At 39.5% G+C, this 23,369-nt stretch overlaps 1 protein-coding gene across 1 annotated transcript; it reads left to right on the forward strand.

The window, feature by feature from the left end:
* Positions 1–1,230: 1,230 nt before the first annotated feature.
* Positions 1,231–20,115, forward strand: MCUR1 (mitochondrial calcium uniporter regulator 1). The gene is made up of 9 exons (XM_068558260.1): positions 1,231–1,912; positions 7,514–7,633; positions 10,794–10,897; positions 11,376–11,477; positions 12,443–12,484; positions 13,301–13,372; positions 17,521–17,574; positions 18,930–19,044; positions 20,039–20,115. Exons 1-9 carry the CDS (start codon positions 1,231–1,233, stop codon positions 20,092–20,094), a joined length of 1,347 nt encoding a protein of 448 aa, XP_068414361.1. The 3' UTR covers positions 20,095–20,115.
* Positions 20,116–23,369: the final 3,254 nt, after the last annotated feature.

A 23,369-nucleotide genomic window follows, 5' to 3' on the forward strand; every position in this document is an offset into this window, starting at 1 on the left:
TCAAATCGAAGTAAGATCTGTGGATTTTTATTACATGCAAATTATACCTCAAAAATTACAAAGGGCTTTCATTAAATAAAGTTTGTGCCATTGTTTATTTAACCATTCCTCTGTTGGACATTCGTTTTTTTCCATTTTTTCACAATCATAAACTATGATACAATGAATATCTTTGTGCATATATTAGGTTGATCCACATGAAACTACCAATCTTCAACATTTCGACCTATAAAAATGACAAGTTCGTATGGTCCAATCTAGTAGATTTTTAATATTTTGGACTATTCTCTTAGGTTAAATTTTCAGAGTTGGGTGACTTGAGCAAAATTTACGACCATAAAACACTTTTGTACATATTGCTAAATTGCTTTCCCTACCAGTTCTACAAATGTATAATTCCTACTAACCTCTTATGAAAGTGTCTACTTGCACCTTAATATTTTTAATTCTTTATATGTTGATAGCCACTTCCACAGCCATGTGCCCTCTCTTCTCTCTTACCAGCACTTTGTAGCTCTCTTATGGCTCATAACACATTCTTCTTCCCTCATGTATTGTACACATATGGGTGGATAAGAAAACAACTCCTAGAGGACAAGGACAATCTCATTTTTCTTTGCATCTTCTAGGCTGGTGCCTTGTGCATTTCATTCCTTCATTCAAGAGACAGTACAGAGTTCACACAACGGACCAGTAACTGAGACAGGTGCAGTAGGCATTCAAAAAGCTCACTGAACTGAATGCCGCTAGTATCAGATATCCTTTTATACCAGTAGGTCTCATTTGAAACTCAAGCCCTTACGTTTGAAATTCCCAGATTGAGGCTTTCTCACTTCTATGATACACTAATCCGGAAACAAGCTCTGAAAGTTTAGATTTAAATGTGTGGACTATGTAAGCGCTATTCCCTCGGCCCTGTTAATAATTCCTTAAAATGCACCCCAGCGCTAACACACTGGGGGACTTCGGACGGGGAAAGTCAGGAAAACCCAAGGCAGCCCGGTGGTGCACGGACTTTTCATGGGCTTCTGAAGGGCGCCAGGGTAACTATGTCTTTATAAGGACATCCGTGTATGTCCTTATAAATATGCAAATCGTGGCAGCGCCGAGCTCATTCCAGTTCCGAGAGGGCCCACACCCACCTCCTGGTCTTCCCACTCGCCTACACCGAGCGGGCCAGGGGCTCGCTCTGGACCTGACTTGCCTCTCCAGGGGTGCCTGCTCCGCGAGATGTGCTCTGCCCCGCCCCGGGCGCCCGCCACCCAGCCCCTCCCACAGCGCGCACCGGGAGCCCAGCCCCGTCCCCGGCGCGAGCCCGGAGCCCCGCCTAGCCGCTCAGCTCCGCCCCCGGAGAATGCCCGGAGCCCCGCCCGTCCGGCAGGAAAGCGCAGGCTCGGCGCCACCGCCCACGCTCGCTCCTGCCATTGGTGTCTGGCTGGGGCCGCGCGTGACCGGCATGAGGGCGTTCGCGGGCCAGTGACCGTGTCGGGGATGGACTGCGGCTCCGTCGCGAACGAGAGGCCGAAGCGCCGCCGGCGGCTTCTGCTCTCCCTGGCCGCCGGCCGCGGTGGAGGCCCCGGAGGCCGCGGCGTCCCCACGCGCCGCCTCCTGCCCGGGCTCCTCGGCGGTCTGGGGGCGCTGCGTCCCAGCGCCCCGGCGCCCCGCGGCGGCGCGTCACGTGCCTCCCCGCTGCTCCTCCTCCTGCTGCTGCCCTCCCCGCGCCTGGCCGCTGCCACCCCGCGCCGGCCGCTGGCGGACTGGGAGCGCTCGTGCGCCGGGCCCTCGGCTGCCCCGGCGGGGCGCGGCGGCGCGAGGAGGTGCCAGCCGGGCCTGGCCCCGGGCGTCGCCTGTGCGGCGGGCGCGCTCCACCTGTGCCTCGGCCAGGTGGCCGCCCTCGCTTCCTCCAGGAGAGGTGAGGGCCGGGGCGGCGGGAGCTGGGCGGGTCAGCCGAGGTCTCCGGGCTCCTCCGGGCGTGGGGATGAAGGTCTGTCTGGTCCCGCTCTCTGGGCCACGCAAACCTGGGCTTCCTCGGGTGAAAAGACCCGAATTATTCGGAATGCGAGCACCAGGTGTCTGGCGCAAATCGTGATGGGCTGCGGCGGGGTGGGGTGGGGGCGGTGCGTGCGGGCACAGCGCACGCGCGTTTGTAGGGCCGTTTTGTCAGGTGCGCAGCGTTTGGAGGCGCGGGTGAACGGGTGTGCAGGAAGCTGGCGAGTTGAGGCTCGAAGCTCTGGGAGATGAAGGGATTGTTTCACGATTTAATTGCAGACTCTCGTGGGTTCGTTACTCGGCCTGGCACTTTTCTGGGAACTCGGGATGGTTATCAGTCAACAAACTCTTTTCCTTCTTGGCGCTGAATTGTAGCAGAGGAGATTAATATATTTACATATATAATAACATCTGATAAATGCTGTCGGAAAAAATAGAGGGGGTAAAGGTTAGGAGGTGGAGTGGGCCTTCAGTTGCTAATTTAAATGGAGTCCTCGGAATAAGTTTGTTTCATTGAGAAGTTGGCATTTCATTAAATACTTTAAGGAGGTGAGAGCAGTCACGGCCTGCATGAGATTAGACTCAGTTTACTAGATTGCAAATTGCCGATTAAAAAATCATCTGGGAGAATCGTTATTAATTAGCAAACTTGGCAAAAATCTAACTTTGGATAGTCTATGCATATCCATCAGTGGCTATCAGTAACTACACTGATGGCTATTTAAAAAAACGTTTTTCTCAACAGACATGCTCGGTAAATGTTAGTTGCATCTAAAATTTAAGAATACCTTTGGCTGGGGGAGAAACTGGTTGGTAGTGCAAAGAGTGAAAGCAGCTTTGTGTACAGAGGCTGGGAAATGAGTGGTGAACTCTGTCAGTGTCCTGCAGTACCTGTGAGTCTTTATTTCTGTACTTTGCCTTTTGTTGCTCTTTTTTTGACAAACTGGTAATTTGTGATTTGGTTTCCTCTCATAATTTCATCAGCTAATGAGAATTTTGTCCCTTTGTCTTCAGCCTAGTGATCTGTTTGGTGTCCAAGGTTCTCAGTAGAGCTACTTAGACTTAAGGATGTTTATGAATAGGAAATTTGTGCTCAGTTTCCTCCTCTGTCCAGGGCTACCTTTGGGCTTCTTTTGTATGTGTGTTTTCATATCCTTTTGATATGCTGAAGGTCCCCCCAAAGGAGAATTACATATTACACTTTAACATAGCTCTCTTTACTTGTTTCACGGTTATTAGTGGGAATTCATAGTTCTTGGGCCTCGTTTTGTTGTCACAATAAAGGAGGAAAAGTGAGTCAGAGGTGTTCCCAGTGCCAGAGTACTGCTGTGTCCCCAGGCGCTGCCCTATGATAGAGGCAAGACAGAATTCACCTGCCATCAGCCAGAGTTGGAGGGCCAAGTGGCAAGTGACCAGGCCCTTTCTCCTCTTTTCAGCCGCAGTATATCTTTGAAATACGCTTGCAGTTTTGTTTTAAATCACATGAATGATTATTGTTATTAGAAAAAAGGAATTTGGGACTAGAATAATCCTGTCACTTTTCACAAGCCAGCTCTAGACCCAAATGTTTTCAAGCTCCCTGACCCACGGGACAGTCCAGCATGGTTCTGAAGTGAGCAGGGTGGCTTGTAAAGAGCCCTGTAAGAGGTGCAATCATTCACTCATTCAGTTATCTGCCATCCAGCTCGGGCTGTTCTGTGTCAGGGTCTCTTCTCATGCAGGCCAGTTTTTGCCCAGGGCTGGAGATAAAGGATGAAAAAAGAGGTGCCAGATTTAAGTGAGCTCACTTACGTGAAAAGGAAAGACCATAGGTGAAGAGCAGAAAGGAGTTCATCTCAAACTTTCTTTCTAGATAGTCTCTAGATTTGGATCTTAGAATTCATACAGTTGAATTTTCTTTTAAGTTATTTCTGGCCTGCAGTATACCAGGCCCTCTCCTAGTGACACAAAAATAACTGACTGGCTGCTCCTGGGGAGCTTGGACTAATATACAGACATGGGAATAAACGTAAGTGCTGTGGTAGAGCTATCTGTACTGGGCTGAGAGCACAGATAAGGAAGCAATAAAGGTTGCTCCCTGACCTGGGAGGAGGTAGCAGAGAGAACCTTACAGGGTAGCATAATGCCCTGCCCAGAACATAATGGATGCTTAGCACGTTGTCACATTAGATGAGGAAAGGTAAAAAGGATGCTTGTAATTTACCAGTTGAGAAAGGGGAGCAAGCCAAGCTTAAGGAAGGAGTACCAAGGTCTGCACGTGCAGGAAACAGTAGTTTAGGTGGCTAGAACAAAAGCTGAAAGGATAAGTGGCTAAATTAGGACAGGCTTTGTATGCCTTGCCAAGGGCCTTACACTATAGGCTAGTGCTTCTTTGAATCTAAGCACCATCCCGCCCACCTTTTTTTTAACCATTAAACACACACATGCATACACGAGTTGTTGCATTTTATATTTTGTCAGTCTGCAAACCGTGTTTGGTACAGAGTGATTCCTGGCTCTCTGGTACTTACCTTGGTGCAGACTGTGGCCACAGCTACCCCACTCTTTCCACGTTGCTAGTCATTTGGGAACCACTGCTATCGTCTTACAGAAAAGCAGCAGATCTGTAGGGTCCTGTCCATGTCACATTTTTTGCTTACTTGGAATTTCCTTTGAGTGTTTAGGGGTTGAGAATAAGAGTTGATTAGCTGAAGTATTTTTCTGGTCATTTAGGACAGGTACTGAGAAAACCTTTGAACTTTGAGTTAGTAGATGACTATTCTGTCCTCTCCCACTCTTCTACAACACCTGGCATCATGGAAAAGTAAGAACAAGTATGAAGCAAGATTTTTATATAGCTATGTTTATTACATTTAAATGAAAGATTTTTTTATTTTATATTATCTATCTCTGTTTTTCTTTTTTCTTTTTCTGTCAAAATGTCTTTTTTAGTGTGATTGTAAGGAGCTGTTATGTTTAAATGTCCTTTCTTGCGAAAATTACAAGTTCGCATTGCAGTTCTATGTTTTTTTAAAGCTGTTTTTTGTGGCTTGTGGAACACAAAAGCCAGGAAACCATTACTATACTACCTCCTTCAAATGAGCACCTTGAAACAGGTTTACAAAACAGGTTGGATATGTGGTTAAACGCACAGAAATCCATAGCAGAGGTAATATATAAATTGTTAGAACACATCTCTCCAAAGGTAGGCTTTTGCAAAGACAAGGAAAGAAAACTACAGACCAATATCTTTATGAAAACACTAGCAAACCAAATCCAGCAATATGTAAAAAGGAGTATACACCATGACGTGGGATTCTGTCTCAGGAATAGCAGGTTCACTTAACATCTGAAAATCTATTCATGTAGTACACCATATCCACAACATACAGGAGAGGAACCACATGATCATCGCAAAAGACAAAGAATTTGACAGAATTCCATACCTCTTCGTGTTAAAGAGCACTTGACAAGTTTGGAACAGAAGGGACCCGCCTCACCTGATAAAGGGCATCTGAAATACCCACAGCTACCATCATACTTAATGGTGAAAGAAGGAGTGTTTTCCCTCCAAAGTCCAGAGCAAGGATGTCTGCTGTCACCATTCCGTTCAACACTCTACTAGAAGTTCTAGCCGGAGCAGTTGGGCAAGAAAATGAAAAGGCATCCAGATTGTAAAAGAAGTAAATTATCACTGTTCACAGATGACATGACCTGGTACATAGAAAACTCTAAGGAATTCACTAAAAAAACTATTAAAGCTTATAAACAAATTTAGCAAGATTGCAGGATACAAGATCAATATACAAATTGTACAAAAACAAAAATCAGTTGTATTTCTATATACTAGCAACGAAAAATCTAAAAAACAAGTCCCTTTACAGTAGCATCAAAAGGAATAAAATACTTAAATTTCACCCAAAAACATGAAAGTTATACTCTGAAACCTACATATAACATTATTATAGAAATTAAAGACCTAAATAAATGGAGAGACATCGCATGTTCATGGTTGGAAGAATTTAGTATTGTTAAGATGGCAGTACTCCCCCAAATTGACCTACAGATTTAACACAATCTCTATCAAAGTTTCAGGTGGCTTCTTTGCAGAAATTGATAAACTGATCCTAAAATTCATATGGAAATGCAAGGGACTCAGAATAGCCAAAACAATCTTGAAAAAGAACAAAGTTGGAGGACTCACTTCCTGATGTCAAAACTTACTACAGAGTTACAAGTAATCAAGAAAATGTGGCACTGGCAGAAGGGCAGACATATAAATGAATGGGATAGAATGGAGAATCCACAGATAAATCCTCCCACTTATAGTCAGTTGATTTTTGATGAGAGCCACAAGACAATTTAAGGGAGAAAATAGTGCTGGGACAATTGGACCTCCACATGCAAAAGGATGAAGTTGAACCCCCATCCCACACCATATACAGAAATCAACTCAAAAGGATCAAAGACCTAAATGTGAGACCTAAAACTGCAAAACTCTTAGGAGAAAACAGATGTAAATCTCTGTGTGCTCAGATCAGCCAGTGGTTTCTTAGATATGACACAAAAAGCGTAAGGAACAAAAGAAAAAGATAAATTGGGCTTAATTAAAATTTAAAAGTTTTGTGCTTCAAAAGGCACCATCAAGAAAGTAAAAGCCAACCCACAGAATGGGAATATTTGCAGATCATACATATGATAAGGAACGTGTATCTAAAATATATAAAGAATGCTCTTAATTCAGTAATAAAAAGAAAACCCAAATTTTTTAAATGGGCAAAGGGTCTGAATGGATATTTCTTCAAAGAAGATATACAAATGGCCAATAAGTGCATGAAAAGATGTACATCTTTAACCATCAGGGAAATGCAAATCAAAACTACAATGAGATAACCACTTTACACCCAATAGGACAATTATAATAAAAAAGACAGATAATAACAATGTTGAGGATGAGGAGAAATTGGAACCCTCATACAGTTAGTCCTTCAACTGATGACGAGGTAAAAAAAAAAAATTGGCATATCTATACAATGAAATATTATTTGGCAATAAAAGGAAATAAGATGCTGACATACTACACGGTGGCTGAGCCTTGAAACTATCACTGTATGTAAAAGAAACCAGTCACAAAATATCACATATCCTAATGATTCTATTCAAATGAAATGTCCAGAGTAGGCAAATTCATAGAGACAGAATATAGGTAAGTGATTGCTGGGGGGGAGTAGGAAGATGAGGGGGTGATAGCTAGAGCGTAGCTAGAGGGTATAGGGTTTCTTTGGGGATGATGAAAATATTCTGAAGTTGATTGTGGGGTGGTTGCACAGCACTGTAAATATACTGAAAACAACTGGAGTATACATTTGAAATGGGTGAATCATATGTATCTAAGTTATGTCTCAATAAAGCTGTTGTAAAAAACCAGATAGACTTTTGAGGTATGCCCTGTTTTTTCATGGTGCTGAGTTGCTTTTGTTTACCATCAAACATCCACCTGTTTACCATCCAGCTGTTTTGAACCGTATTGTCCTTTCCATCCTAGAGCTGAGCATCTGTGCTGGGAGCCTGCATCTGAAGAGCAAAAGGAGAGATTTCACCTCTTCTCGGAGTAGGAAGCTCTACTTTGACACCCATGCCTTAGTGTGTTTACTCGAAGAAAATGGTAATCCTCTCTCATTTGGTTACTCAGTGCCATAGAAAAACACTATAAATTAGGACTTCCCTTATGATCTTATCGAATTTCTCATATTTCTCTTTGACTTTTTAGTCTGTAGGTAATCTTTTGGTCAGTCTCCATTTTTTAAGTCCTTGTTTTTTGTTTAAGGACATTTTTGCTTCATCAGTACAATTGAGACTTTTCTCCCACATATTCTCTTTGTCCAAGTGAAGCGTATGTTTATAACATTACTCTGGAAGTATGGTGTTATAGGTGAAAAATTAGACATAAGCCGGCAAAACTCAGGAACGATTCCTATGACAGCTGTCTAAGCACAAAAGTGATAGTTTTATTCCTGTGCATCTTGTGTGCTTTAAAATTTTTATGAAATTGAAATGTTGCTGAGCAACAATTACTGATAATTTCAACTTGTGATTTTTAAAAAAATATTCAGACTTTTTCTCTTACTGCTGTTGAGTTAACTAATGTAAAAGATTGCTCTGACATGTATGACAGTTATTGAAAGTGCACTTAGTATATAAGTAGCATTCTCATATTTAATCTTATCTAGACAAATATACAATTTAATACACATGATAATTCTCTCTACTGTGACACATATATTCTCAAAATCAGAATCTCAGATATCATAGCTTATGTCTGAAATAAATCTGTGTTTTGACTTTATTGTATAGTTATTCATCCTGTTGTGTGTGTTCATATCTGAAAAGCTGCCCTGTGTAGACATGCTTTACGTGCGCAGGACACCGTGTTGGGGTGGATCTTTCTGTGCTTACGTGGGACAGTTAGCAGCTCTGGGTTCGAGCTCTGCCGCGTTCCAGCTGCGTGGTCTCACAGTCCTTTCTGCCTTCTCAGTTCCCATTTCCCCCTTGGTAGCGTGGGCATAATACGAATTCCAAAGAGCCCTTTGAGTATTAAGTAATGTACTTGAATGAACTTTGGGAAAACTGTCACATGCTCTGTGATAATTTTTACAGCTTTTCCTCTCAAACTTGAAACAGTTGGCCTTTTTCACCAAGACTTCTTTCAGCTCAGAATTTTAAAAAGAAAAGTAAAAGTGAGAAGAGGGGCATCTAAAATTATCTTGTTAAGCAGAAGTCTTTCTACTTTTCTTTTTCTTTCTGTTTCTTTTCTTTTTTCTTTTTGATGGTCCTGTGTTCTTGTATTCAAAGTAACCAATTGTAAAAAGACATCTTAGAGATAATAGGGGCATCTCAACATACACTAGATGTTTGATGATATTAAAGGAACATCATTAATTTAGTTAAGCGTAACTATGGCCAGATAGCTGCAGTGGTCCCAAATCCTGTTTCCCAGTGAGAGGTGGTATTTGTTTCCCCTCCCCTGCTTTCAAAATCCATTTATGTATTATTTTTGACAAATTAAAAATAGCAGATGTTGAATGTTTAAAATGTGATGTTTCAGTATATGTACTGCCTGCTTTTCTTGATTTTCAAACCCTGGCCCATGAATATTTGCATATTTCAAGACCAGTGATGTGAAGGCCCCACTGGATGTAGGGTGTGAAGGTGCTTACGTGAATGATGGGTGTCTGCGATGGCTGGGTTAGGATAAGGCCAGGAAGGACCCCTCAAGAAATGTTCCATCCTTTATCCCTTTTTCTCCCCAGAGTTATGTCTCCTGATTTACAAAACTGTCTCTGTGTCTGTAATCTCACTAGCCCTGATTCTGTCCCATTCTCTCATTCCTACAAAAAATTAATTTGCATATGGCAACCCAGGAGGTTTTCAGGCTTCTCCTTTTCTTATCCTTTCTCCTCCTATCGGTGGTTCTAAATTATAAGTCTTTAAAGTTTCTTTTCTTATCAGCGTAAGTTCTCTTTGGTCTCCCTCTTTCTTTTCTTCATAATTCCCAAACCTAATTATGTTTAACTATGAACTCTTATTAATAAGTTTTAAAATTTTCAAAAGACATGTTCGTTTTTTAAAAATTAGGGAGACAGAAAAGAAACAAGAAAAACTACTCTGAATCCCAGTACCAGAGTTAAGCAGTGTTCACATATGGGTGATTTTTTTCTAGCTGTTCATGACCCACACGTTGAAAATTAAAGGATTTTGAATAAAGTGAAAAGAGTAGGTCTTTGGAGGTCTTTTTGTCTCCTTTAAATTTGTTGCTTTGTTTTTTTTGTTTTTTTTTTTGATTATAAAAAAATGCTTAATCTCATCCAAATTGAATCAGTTATAACTTTATACAAACAAATATGCCATGGATTAATTACAAGAATCAGTAAATTCTTCTGAAGTTCTTATAGCTGGAAATATTTAACAGAAAGAATTGTATTCCAGGGACTTATGCATCTTAAGCATTTAAAATTAAGCATTTTAATTAGAATTTTCAATGTGAAATATGTTACTACCTAAAGTTATTAAAATCAGCACTGCTGACTTGAGTCTTTATTAAAAACAGTAGCACTGCTGAGTTGAGTAATTCAGTTCAGCAGCATTTATTGAGTATAAAAGAATATATTTTTTTCCAGTTTGAGCCCCCCTCACTCGTGATTGAGGAAAATTATGGAAGAAAAATGTAAGAGCCAATTTTGTCTTTTAACATTAAGTAAATTAACAGCTGAATTATTATTTATATAGCCACTGATTTGACCGATTTGTGCTGGAAATAAAATAAATAAGCTTTCTCTGCTTAAGTAAATTATTTTTTACTAACATATACATTTTGAAATTAAGGAAGTCACATCCATTGTAGAAAATTTAGACAACACAATTACCTAGAATCTTTGTTAAATTACAGAAGAAACAAATTGTTTCTATAATTTTGAGTCTTGCATCTTTTCACTTGACCTTGTACTGCAGGCATCCCCTGTGTCATTAGGCATTCTCTTTTTGAAAACATGGTTTTTGATGGCTAGGAGGGACGTCAGAGCTCAGTCATCCCAACCCCTCATTTTACACGAGGAAACACTCCGATGTGTCCTACTTGTTCCAAGTGACAGACACATCACAGCCTGTGGCTAGACTCTACCTTCCTGCTACACTAGGCTTTCCACCTGCTTCTGAATTCAGACATCCACCTGCATGTGTAAGTTTGCATTCTCTCCCTTTTCTATGAAGGATTTTTTTATTCTGGCAACTAGAGTCTCCTGAGTGTCTGTCTTTGTGTGTTTGCCTAGGGTTTACTACTCAACAAGCAGAAATCATTGTCTCTGCCTTAGTCAAGATCATGGAGGCCAACATGGATATCGTCTACAAAGATATGGTCACCAAGATGCAGCAGGTAGCTTTGCTGGGGCACTTGAGCAAATTTGAAATCTAATGATGGGGTATTATTTGTAATATATGTTTGGGGATAATATTCTGTTGAAAAGCATATAGTAATTTTAACATAAACGAGAGACAGATGGTTACAGTGGCATAAAAAATATTTATTCGAAGCTATTTAGTCAGCTGTTATAGAATCACTGTGTTTGAAAACTGACTATTCTAGTCACCATGCTTTAATAAATGGAGACGTGGCTAGAATTATAGCAGCTGGTCCTCTGACTGCCACCCTTTTAACTGTGATTCACTTGATGCTGATACTGGAAATGAGTTCTTATTCTTTTCTCATTTTCAGACAGAGGAGGACCTTGCTGAACCTCTTTCTTTGTTCCCATGTCCTTCTAGCTTCTCAATAAGATGATACTGGGTAGAGACAGTAGGAGGTGGACTTCCTAGGCCAGACTAGGTTATATGCTTTGTTTTTCTTTTCCCAGGAGATCACTCTTCAGGAAATAATGTCTCAGATTGCTAATGTGAAAAAAGATATGATTATTTTGGAGAAGAGTGAATTTTCAGCCCTCAGATCAGAAAATGAGGTAAAACTAAAGAACCACTCATATTTACCAAATGCTTTATATTAAGACATTGAGATATGATATACATACACAAAAGTGTACAAACAAGTGTATGTCTCGATGAATTTTCAGCATAGACTATCAGTCAAATCAAGAAATAGACCGTGACCAGTGCCCCAGAAGTGCTGCTGACACCCCCTTCTGGTCACTCCTCCCACAGCGGAAACCATTATCCTGGCTAACATGGCTGTTGAGTGGTTTGGCTGTTCCAGAACTTTATCGGATGGAATCACAGCGTGTCTTGCAGTGATAGGTCATTTTTTTTCATTGTTTATAGTATTATAGGAATATGCCACATTATTCTACTGCGATGTATATTAGAGTTGTTTCCAGTTTGAGGTTATTATGAATAAGTGCTGCTGTAAAATATCACTTCATTTCTTAAAGTGTGGCGTTTGGGATCAGCGTTTAAATAAGTGCTGTCTTCGTGTCTTCCTTTATTTTCAGCCCTATTTAAAGTCCCATGAAGGAAGTTCATTTATTATCTGTTGGTCTTAATCTTATAAAAAACCGCCTAGCAAAAGATCCTTCTTTTGCTAGAAAAAGGTAAACTGTGAAACTGTCAAAGTTGTCTTGAAGTCAGTTATTTGAGGGCAGAATTAGTTAAAAGAAAAATTGAAGGAGGAATTAAAGCAGGGCCTCTGAAGGGAGATGAATATATTGAAAACAGTTGTGTTACTAATTTTATGTGGCCTTCAAGATGGATTAAGACGTATCTCAAGACACACCATGATTGTAGTACCATCCTGGCACAACAATCATTTCTGCCACTGAGACTATTCAATTATGGTTGTATTCTGAACGTGGCCAAATTTGTGTTGAATGAGGAAAGAACTTGTTCATAAATACATGTTCTAATAGTTGTTTATTATGTTTTTCTTATCTTCTAAATATATCCTTGACATTTCTTGTTAATGTGTTTTTAGAAAATGAAACTTGAACTACATCGGTTAAAACAACAAGTAATGGTAAGATCTTCATTCCTGTTTGCTTGCTTGTTTATAATTACATAAGCTTAGTAATAAATATAATGTCCGAAATACTTATATGTTCTTAAAAACTTAATTCTATGTTAAATATTTGTGTGATGTGTCTCGAAAGTACACATTGGAAGATTTAACCAAGAACATAGCCAATGAATAAGTTACTGATGTCTGTAACCAAATTCATTAAGAAAATTGTGATCTAGAAGGAATGAAGTCATTTTTAAATAAAAAATTTTCTAAAATAGCCACCTGGAACCCTTAGATTATCTTAGGAGGGACTGTCTTTAGAGAATTACATGTGATTTTAAACGGCTGACTGTGCTAGCTGTTTGATTTTTTTTAAGTGGAAAGGACATTGATGTTAAAGAAGAAAAGGTTTTGATGAGTGTCAGAAGGAAGACTTCACTTAAACCAGAATTTAATATTTTACTTCTTTGAGTCCATCTCTGCTTTCCAAAGTTGTCCAAGGAACAGCTTGATTCATAAATTTCACAGGGTGATTGCATTGGGAATCTTGAGGTTAAAGCAACAATAACCCACTCTAGACTGACTTAAACATAAAAGGGCATTATCTGTATGTGTAATTGTGAAGTCCCAGCAGGGCTGACTGCAGACGTCGCTTAGTCTCCTGACCTCGCTAGTCTCCAGCTCCATTTCTCTGCGCACCCCGGCTTGGCCCTTTCCCTTAGCCCCTTCGGGGGGGTGCAGTGGAAGCAGCAGGTAAGGCTCACACCCTCACAGAGTCTGGGTCTCTTACTTTGGATTTCTTTCTTTCTTTGTTGTTTGCCCTCCCACTAGGATGAAGTGATCAAAGTCCGAACAGATACCAAATTAGATTTCAATCTAGAAAAGAGCAGAGTAAAAGAATTGGTATGTTTCTTTACTAAGAATATAGTATGAATTAATTTCTTTGCAGCGTGGAACATTTGGTCAAGTCTGTTTACATACCGTTCACAAGTGCTGTTAGATATTTACCTGTATATCATTGTTAGACAGTTTTTTCTTTATTTTGACTATATTTTGAATTAAGGCTTAAATTTGATGCTTTCAAAAGTAACATTAAAATTAAAATCTTGGTCAAATCAAGTTTAAATCTTGTATGTTTCAGAGATACTAAATTATGTGTCACTTAGGCATGAATAAAGAAATTAAATTCAATCTTGATCTATTTGATATTGACTTAAACCTCTTCTGGTCATGATTTTTCAAAAGTTAAGTTGATTATCTGATTTAAATAATATTAAATTATTAATATTAAATAACATTAAATTCTATGTTAAAAATTCAAGATTTAAAAAATATTTCCATATAGTTATTTTTTAATAGAGAAATCTTAATGACTTTATTGCATTGTTTTGAAGTGCAAATTCTGAATGATTCTTGAAGTTATATTAAATTGAAATTTTCTATTAGGGAAAGTAGTGCTATATATTTGTTACCAAAAAGATATCACAAAATGTGGGTTGTAAATAAGTGGAAGGGAGATATATATATATATATATATATGACATATATATATACACGCACACATATATATATATACACACACATATATATATATATGTCTGTACAACAACTTGTGGGATCCATGCCCAGGACCTAAGAAAACTGTGGAAATATTGCTCCGCTGCCCTTTGAAATGCCCGTTTATGTGCATTTCAAAGGTAATACATATAAATACAATGTTTTTTCCCTCAGAGCTTTCACAGTAACTTCTTGTTTTAAATTTTTTAATTTTAATGAGATATAATTGACATATGACATTACATTTCAGGTGTACAGCGTAATGATTCAATATTTTTCTATATTGTGAAATGATCACCGCAGTAAGTCTAGTTAATATCCATCACCGCACATAGTTACAAAACTTTTTTTCTTATGATGAGAACTTTTAAGATCCCCTCTCTTAGGAACTTTCAGTGGTACAGTACAATACAGTATTATTAACTCTAGGCACCATGCTGTACATTACATCCCCAGAACGCAGTTATTCTGTAACTGGACGTTTGTACTCTTTGACCCCCCTTCTCCCATTTCACCCACCCCCCCCCTCCCCGCCCACCTCTGGCAGCCACCAGTCTGTTCTCTGTATCTGTGAACTCGAGTTTTTTTGGGTTTTTTTAGATTCCAAATATAAGTGAGATCATATGGCATTTGTCTTTCCCTGTCTGGCTTAGTTCACTGAGCATAATACCCTCCAGGACCATCCGTGTTCTTGCAAATGGCAAGATTTTTTTTTATTATGACTGAGTAATACTCCATCGCATATATATACGCACTACGTTTTCTTTATTCATTCATCCATCAATGGACACTTAGGTTCCTCCCACGTTTTGGCTATTGTAAGTAATGCTGCAGTGAACATGGGGTACCATAAGTTGGATGTTTTATATGTGTTGGGTTGCCTCTAGTGACTTTTAACCCATCTGTCTTGTTCAGGCTGTATTTGAATTTATTTATTTATTAGTTAGATACCTTTTTTATTCTCAGCATAAGCAGAAATAGGGCATATACAGCATTTTTTACTAACAAAGAACTGGATGCACATGCAGAAACTGAGTATTCACAGTTGTTCATTGTCTCCTCATTTTTCACAATTTACTTTTAACCAAAATGTGCTACAATGATAAATGAAGCTAATATTGAAATTCAAACAAGTACTTAACTGTATTTTGGAAATGCCTCTGGATTTCAAGAGTTAAGTTGAGCTTTGTTATACAGAATAATTATTATGTCCATGTTACCTGTCTTTCTAGTCTTGAAACACTTTTAACCTTGAAGATTAAATCACTTAGTATTACTAAAATATGTAATGATCACTAGCATATGACTAGTATCTAGAAGAGGAAGAACTCTTTTGGTTACCTTTGTCCTTAGGGTTGTAGACTTAGCAGGAATTCCTTATTCACTTGATTTAGGAAGATGCCTGTAGCCAACCGAGCCAGGAAGAACTTCATATAGGAGATTGGGAGATAGGGGATGTGAACATGGATTAAAGCCAGTGAGTTTATGTGACTTACTAACCTAGCTGAGAAATCGTTCTTGGTAATCCTAAATTCAGATTACTCTGAAGTGCAGGGCAGTAGTATATTAGTATGCAGCTAGCATGAATTTAACTGCACTGAGGAAGATAAGCTATTCAAACCTCTCATTCTCTTGTTTAATAAAGTTATAATACTGTTTCCACAAAATTAACTGTGGTGAAATTTACAGCCAGTTTCAAGAGCAGTGTAGCCTGTAAAGTGCTTTGGGGTGCAGGGAGATGGAGCCATATAGATGTTATTTTAAAAATCATGGCAGTCTGTCATACAGAGGGAAGTAAGTCAGAAAGAGAAAAACAAATACCATATGCTAACACATATATATGGAATCTAAAGAAAAAAAAATGGTTCTGAAGAACCTAGGGGCAAGACAGGACTAAAGACGCAGACGTAGAGAGTGGACTTGAGGACATGGGGACAGGGAAGGGTAAGCTGGGACGAAGTGAGAGAGTGGCATGGACATATATACACTACCAAATGTCAAATAGATAGCTAGTGGGAAGCAGCCGTATAGCACAGGGAGATCAGCTTGGTGCTTTGTGACCACCTAGAGAGGTGGGATAGGGAGGGTGGGAGGGAGACGCAAGAGGGAGGGGATATGGGGATATATGTGTATGTATAGCTCATTCACTTTGTTGTACAGCAGAAACTAACACACTATTGTAAAGCAATTATACTCCAATAAAGATGTTTAAAAAAAAATCATGGCAATATCAAGACTTAGGTTTTTCTTTTCTCTTGTGGTTGAGTCAATATTGACTCAGTGAAAGCTGGAGTTTTAAGGGGTGCAGAAAATCCCATTCCACCCTGCCCTCTGGTGGTGATCTGGCGCATAGCTCGCTCGCGCGCTCTCTCTCTCTCCCTCCCTCTCCCTCCCTCTCCCTCCCTCTCCCTCCCTCTCCCTCCCTCTCTCTCTCTCTCCCTCTCTCTCCCTCTCTCTCCCTCTCTCAAACCCTGGAGTTGAGCATTCTTTGGTCCTGCAACTAGTTCTTGGTTTGGGGTTTTGGGTTTTTTTCTTTTTTTTACTCCTAAGCAATGCTGTTTCTATACTTTATCCCCCTGGTAGTCACAGGGGAACACTGTATAGCTAGAAAGTTTCTAGATACTTCAAAACCATTATTTTTTTCCCCTATAACAATGTTAATTTATTGAAGTTTTTTAATTCTTCACTTAAATTATAGATTTTCATTTGCTCAGTTAAATCCTAACGCCCACCACTTAGGAAATGTGTCTGATTTTGGTCTCAGTGTCAACAAAATTGCACAATATCTTTGCACAGATATTAATAGCCAAAGGCAAGATACCATTTTAATTCTGGGTAGAACTAGTCAGTTCCCTTAGTAACACTGGATTGTGACAATGCCCATGTGGGTTTGTTTTTTGTTTTTTTTCCATTAAAACCAACGTGTGATGGTTTAGTGTATTTCTTGTATCTGTATATTTACATAGTGTTTTATAATCACAAGGCAACATCTATGTCACAGAATAATATTCCTTGAAACTATTTTTTTCCCAACTTTATATCTTTTCTCTCTTCTGTCTAAGCCTCAAATAGTGACCAATTTTGTTTGTGGTTACAATGGGATAGCTCCTAAATTGAATTGTTACCCCACTTTTTTCAACCCTCTCAAAGCCAAAAAGCATATGTCCATCTAAATTGGTCCCAGGGAATGCTGTTATAATAGTGGGAGGGACCTAGAGACATCCCAGCGAAGAGATGAAAAGAGAAAACCAGCAGAGGGTGGTGGAGGATGATAAAAGGGAATCCAGATGTTGGAGCGATGAGTGAATATAAATAAGGAACCGCAAAACACAGATCAAAAGGAGAAGGCAAGTAGGCTACTTTACCCTAGGGGTGGCTTCTAGTGGTACATATTCTTGGAATTACTGAGACCAAAATATTTAAGGCACCAGAGGAGGAGGAGGAGAGAGAGAGGAATAAATCAGAATCTGACCTATGTTACGTGTTTGTTTCAGTATTCATTAAACGAAAGGAAGCTGCTGGAAGTAAAAACAGAAGTGGTATCATTGGTAAGAAAAGATTCACTTTTCATCTTGCAGAACTGAAACTCTACCCTTGAAGCACCATCCCCTCCTTTTCTTCCTCCCCTGGCTGCCACCATTCTATTTTCTGTTTATGAATCTGACTATTCTAGGTCCCTCATGTAAGTGGAATCATACAGTATTTGTCCTTTTGTGACTGGCTTATTTCACTTAGCATAATGTCCTCAAGATTCCTCCATGTTGTAGCGTATGTCAGAATTTCCTTCCTTTTTAAGGCTAAATAATATTCCATTGTATGGATATAGTACATTTTGATTATCCTTGTGGCCATTGTGAATAATGCTATGAACATGGGCATACAGATATCTATTGGAGTTCCTGTTTTCAATTCTTTTGGGTATATATACCGAGAAGTGGAATATCATAGGATTTTTTGGTACACAAAATACTTAATTATCTTAATGAAACTTTAAATCTCAGTGATTGAAGAATAATAAGGAATGGAGATGTTTTATTACATTTTTAGCTTATGGCATGCGTAACTTATTTTCCATCCTGTATTACCTGGGACCTCTGAAACCTGCAAGAGACTTCCATGAGAGAATACTGAACTATTCCTCTGGAATATTTTACTCATCCAGGCATTTATTTCCATATTCATTACCTGAATTATTCGCCACAGGGAACTACTTAACTTGCCCTAGGACTTTTAATGAAGTATTTCCAATGCTTTTATGCATTAATGAAATGTTACAAACCCTTTATAACATCAGCCAAACTTACCACCCTTTGGGAGTTAATTGTGTATCTGGTTTAACTGTATTACATTTGGGAAAGAACGCATATAGGTCCTTGGTATAGCCAAGCCTCATAGTAATAAAACACTTGGCATTTGAACTATAAAGGAAGAAAACTTTTTAAAAATGTGAATGGAAATAGCATCAAGGCAAGCGCTGTTGCTTTTAGATTACCTAAGATTCCATTCATGTTGTTAAAGCACTTTCTGTATACCTTTCACTAAGGAATTCAGAAGGATGAGGCGTGGTCGTTGCCATTGAGAACAGACCAGCTTCATAATCTTCATCTTATCTGCAGAGCAGTCTATAATTTAAAAAGCTTCCCTCCATCAGTTATCACACTTGATTCTCTAAACAGCTTATGTGAAGACAGGGCCAGTGTTACCTTTTTCTTTGTCTCAAACAGAAGGAAACAGACCTAGAGATAGCTACAGCCCTGACCAATACAGTACAGCATGAGGCTAGTAGAACTCACACTAAAGCCCAGGTCTCCTTAATCTGATCCTGTTGGGAAGGGACTCTAGGACTAACAGCAGAGGGGATGCATCCAAAGTGGTTTAACGCTGTGAATCTTTCTTTTAAAAGCACGCGCAGCAAGATCGGGCCATCACGCAGACAGACAGGAAGATAGATACCGAGGTTGCTGGCCTCAAAACCATGCTTGAGTCACACAAGCTTGATAATATTAAATATTTAGCAGGTAAGCCATTTTGTATCTAGATAGTTAAAACAAGCTGAAAATAAATTTAAACAAAAAAAAAACTTTTTTTAAATTTTTTGGCCGTGCCACGTGGCATGTGGGATCTTAGTTCCCTGACCAGGGATCGAACACGTGCCCTCTGCAGTGGAAGCGTAGAGTCCTAACCACTGGACTGCCAGGGAATTCCCAAAATAAATAAAATTTATAAATTAAGTCAAAGACAGATATTGCATTTGGTTGATTCTAACACAATTTTTTTTTCATGTTTTAACATCTCTGAAATTGGAAGGCATCTTACAATTTCCAATAGATGGAATATCATACAATAATTGGCATTTTTTCTTTCTTTGTAAAGTACATGATTTTATTTACTACTATTGATGGAATCTTAAGTTTCATGAGATACTGTTATCGAACTATAGTTATTTGGAATTATTTTTCGTGACATTCAAGATGGAATATTTTACAGATAGTTGAGTTGTGATCTTTTCTGCTTCAATAGGTGACACTCCTTATAAGGTGTTATTTTGCTTTTGCAATTTTTGAGCCAAAAGAGGGAAGGAAGATTCATGTACCCAAAAAAACTACTTAGCCATTATTTTAACTCAGATTTAACATTTTGGATCAATCAATATTTTGAAGTCTAATAGTATTTAGAAGTAGGATTTGCTCATCAAGTTAAAGGGTATGTCCTCCCTATGTGTTACATGTGCATATACTTTGTGACCACAGAATTTTTGTGATTCTGTACTTTTACTGAAAAGTTTTCTTGGATATTGGATGCATTTGTACTTTAAAGATGATGGTCTCAGGTGTGGGGTTTTTTAGTAGGCAGGTGTTTCATGGGATGTGGCACATCAGTGAGCAAGCCAAGTTTCTTGGGTTTGGTTTTACTTTCTTGGTGGATATGTGTCTGTTTGTTTAATAAAAAGATGTTCCCGCAAGTAATTGTTAATAGAACTAATACTATGCACAATTGTTTTTTTTCTTACAGGATCTGTATTTACGTGCCTAACAGTAGCTCTGGGATTTTATCGTCTGTGGATATAATAAAGTGTCTATTTAAAAGAGCATTTTATTGTTTTGCCTTAAAAATACCAGATTGCTGTGCTTTTTTTTCCTCATTTCCAATTTTAATGCTGATTTTTAATTTAATGCATATTATTTATTTTATGCAAATTATGGACATATAACCAAGGCAAAGAAATGAGAAATTTCATAACTGCTTCTTCCATCTTTTCTGTTTAGTTGACTTTATAACTCTGAGTGGTGGTGGACGAAGCAAAGAAGACTCCACTCAGCTGGGCCAGTGAACTTGGTCTAACCTTTGGGACATACCAACAGTAAATATTTGTATAACTCTCCACAACTTTAAATCTTTTGTTTTAATCGAGGATTTGGGGTCTCCAATTAAAAGGCACAGGAGCTTTACTAAGTGCTGAAGAATCATTGTAACCAAACCTAGAGCACTGAATCCTCTTCACCTACTGACCCAGACCCTAATGCCAGCCGGTCCCTGTGTTAGAGGTTGAGTTTCAAGTCCAGTTGGTCGGTAGCCTCATGCTACATTGTACTTTTACGCCCAAAAGAGATTTTTTTCTTGTAATTTCCATTGTCTTAGTTATTGTTCTGTTCATTTTCTGTGTGCCTTCCAGCTAGAAAATCTTGTTGCCTGATGAAGCATTGTGATTGGGATGCAGACTCTCTCAGCCTCCTAGAGTGGTAACTTCCTCTCCCTCCCTCCCTCCCTCTCTCTTGGCCCCTTCTCCTCTCCTCCCTCTTGGTGTGAGAGTTGTTACAACGCTCCAGGTGTGGCAGTGCCTCCCTAGAAAACAGGCTCGCTCTCGGCGTGGAAGTCTACTTCAGTCTGTGGGACAGGGTTTCTTCCTTCTGGTCTTCGTCAGCTTTTTATACAAGGGAGGCACAAGGTGTAACTTCTGTAGCAATATCTAGATATGTAGATAGTGCACGTACTTTTCAGAAATGTCTTTAATGAATACGCCTTTGCCCATTACAAGCTCAGGTCATAGGCTTTGAAAATTAGATAACTGTCATGCCAGGTATAATCCTAATCTAGGTTGATTTCTTTGGTTGTTAAAGACATTCTCATACCAACCTTACCTCTGTATTTAAAACAAATTCCAAGATACAACTGGGGGTATTTTGGAGACGCACATTCTCATCTTACTTGAATGACCTGCACGTAGAGAGAATAGCATTTGAGAAATGATGACAATGGCAGCTTCCTGTCTTTCTCCACGTGCACGCGTGTGCATATCACCTGGTCCAGTGGAGAAACCACATTGAGACTTCTGGATCAAACTGGTGCAAGTACCCATCATCACTGTTCCATCCACACTGGTGAAAAGTTACCCTCTGTCCTTTGGGTGTCATTTCTAAACTTTGTAAAGTGTAAGTCATTGCCTTGTTTGAAACATTTGTGTAGCATAAAGATTCTGAGCTCCAGATAAGTATAAACATCAAGTACTTTGGCATGAGTGGTGTAAGTTTCAAAGTGAATAATAATTTAATCTTTTTTCAACTAGATCCAAAATTATCTTAACTGGCTCATAAAATATTTTATAGATATATTCTTCCCCTTTCAGAGAAGGAGCCCCAGAAAATACTGTACATTTAACAATTGCCCTAAGTATTAAAGAGTTAAATAAATGACATCCCATTAAGACCACCTTTGCAATATAACTTTGGCTAGTAGGAGCTTGAAGGAGCTTGGAGCACAGACACTCCTCCAAAAAAAAAGAATCCCCAAGAGGAAAAAATACTGTGTGCAATTCTGTTTCAAAGCAAATAATAACTTTTATAGGTTAAAAACAGAAAGTGAAGTGACCTTATAGCCTGACAAGATATTTTTTAAATAACATTTCAGTTGGGTGACTCTGTCCTCTGTCAGAAGTATCCCAGATGACATTCCTGCTGGTGATGATGGGGGCCACATCAGTCTGTCAGTTAATTTGGACCACTGATTTTGCCGCAGAGTTCTCTGCAGTACAGAACAGCCCCCCACCTTCCCTGCCTTGAGAACTCTCCCTTTGGTGACCTGGATTGCATGCGTGTACGGAGGCTGGGAGGGTTCAGGACCATGTTCCCTTTCTTTAGTCACGTGTATTCTACTTGAAAAGCATAAGCGCCAGAAATACAAGTGTACCCTTCCTGGTGTGGGCCCAGACGTCTGTGAACACGTACGTGACTGGGACTGGACACAGTGTGATGGCTCCTGAGCTCACCGGGCTTAGAGGATGCGGGTCACTTTAGGAAACTCGGCATTAGCACTCATAAGGGGGAAGATGCCTGGCAGAATTCCCAGATACCCTGCGTCTAGCACGTGGGGAAATTAGCCTTAGCAAGGTCCTGAAAATTACCCCTCCAGGCACAGGTGCCTAAAGCAGAACGTCAGGTGGTCGGAATCTGTATTCCCTGTTCATGCACAAATCACTTAGGAGGTTCCTCCGCCCTCCTGCGTTCTCTCCCCTCCCCTACTCTTTGTCTTTTTTAAAGAGCTTAAACTCCAGCCCCACTCCTTTCCTGGACCCTTACTAAGCGAGCCTGTTTGTGTGTGCGGTTCTTTACAAGAAACGTGAATTTTGATTTCTGTGCTGGTCTAAGTCCTCAGCTTGTTCTGCAGCTCAGTATCTAACAAAACTCAATCTGAATGTCTTCGTCTTTTCCCTTAAGTATGCCAGTTACCTCAGCTGAGAAGTCACAAGTTCAGGAGGAAAGGCTTGACTCAAACCAGCCATCTTACTGGAATTTGCCTCTGAACTCTTTAAAAACCAAAATCCTGAGCCGCGGTGTCCCTGTCGCTGCATGGGTGGCGTCCCTTTGCCGCCACATGGAGCCATGGGCTTTTCCCTCTGTTCCAGGCTCCTCCTTTGCAGCCTCTCCTCCTGTTAATTAGCTGTGTCAGCGTTGGCAGGCACCTCTCTTCCTCCCCCCGATATGCTGTGTTCTTAAGAATTTTGGCGTCATTTCTGAACAAATGTCATATAGATGGCACTATGGAACTCATGTCTAGAAAACTGGCTCTTAACATATGTTTATCAAATGTGTTGTGACTTTTCTGACACTAAAGCAAAAACATGTTAATCAGGAATAATTTATTCTTTATATAAAATGTTTGAGACTTTACCCTTTTATCGGAATTTCATTTGGAAAATATCAGTCTTTCTACAGATTTATAACCTTTGTTCCTCTGATTATAACCCAAACCATTTCTTAACCCTTTCGTTACTTAAGCAAATATTCAATTACATTTTACTGTATAATAGAGTGGGCATAATATTTTTATGATCTAAAATAAAATATTT

Source organism: Eschrichtius robustus, chromosome 12 (genome assembly GCF_028021215.1).
Source record: "Eschrichtius robustus isolate mEscRob2 chromosome 12, mEscRob2.pri, whole genome shotgun sequence".
NCBI classification, from domain to species: domain Eukaryota; kingdom Metazoa; phylum Chordata; class Mammalia; order Artiodactyla; family Eschrichtiidae; genus Eschrichtius; species Eschrichtius robustus.

What these genes read in the sequence shown, in the direction of transcription:
- MCUR1 (XM_068558260.1), top strand. Translation starts at nt 1,231, where the DNA reads ATGTGCTCTGCCCCGCCCCGGGCGCCCGCCACCCAGCCCCTCCCACAG. An exon ending in CCCTCAGATCAGAAAATGAG is followed by an intron (nt 11,478 to 12,442) that starts GTAAAACTAAAG and finishes ATGTGTTTTTAG; the next exon opens with AAAATGAAACTTGAACTACA. An exon ending in TAATATTAAATATTTAGCAG is followed by an intron (nt 19,045 to 20,038) that starts GTAAGCCATTTT and finishes TTTTTCTTACAG; the next exon opens with GATCTGTATTTACGTGCCTA.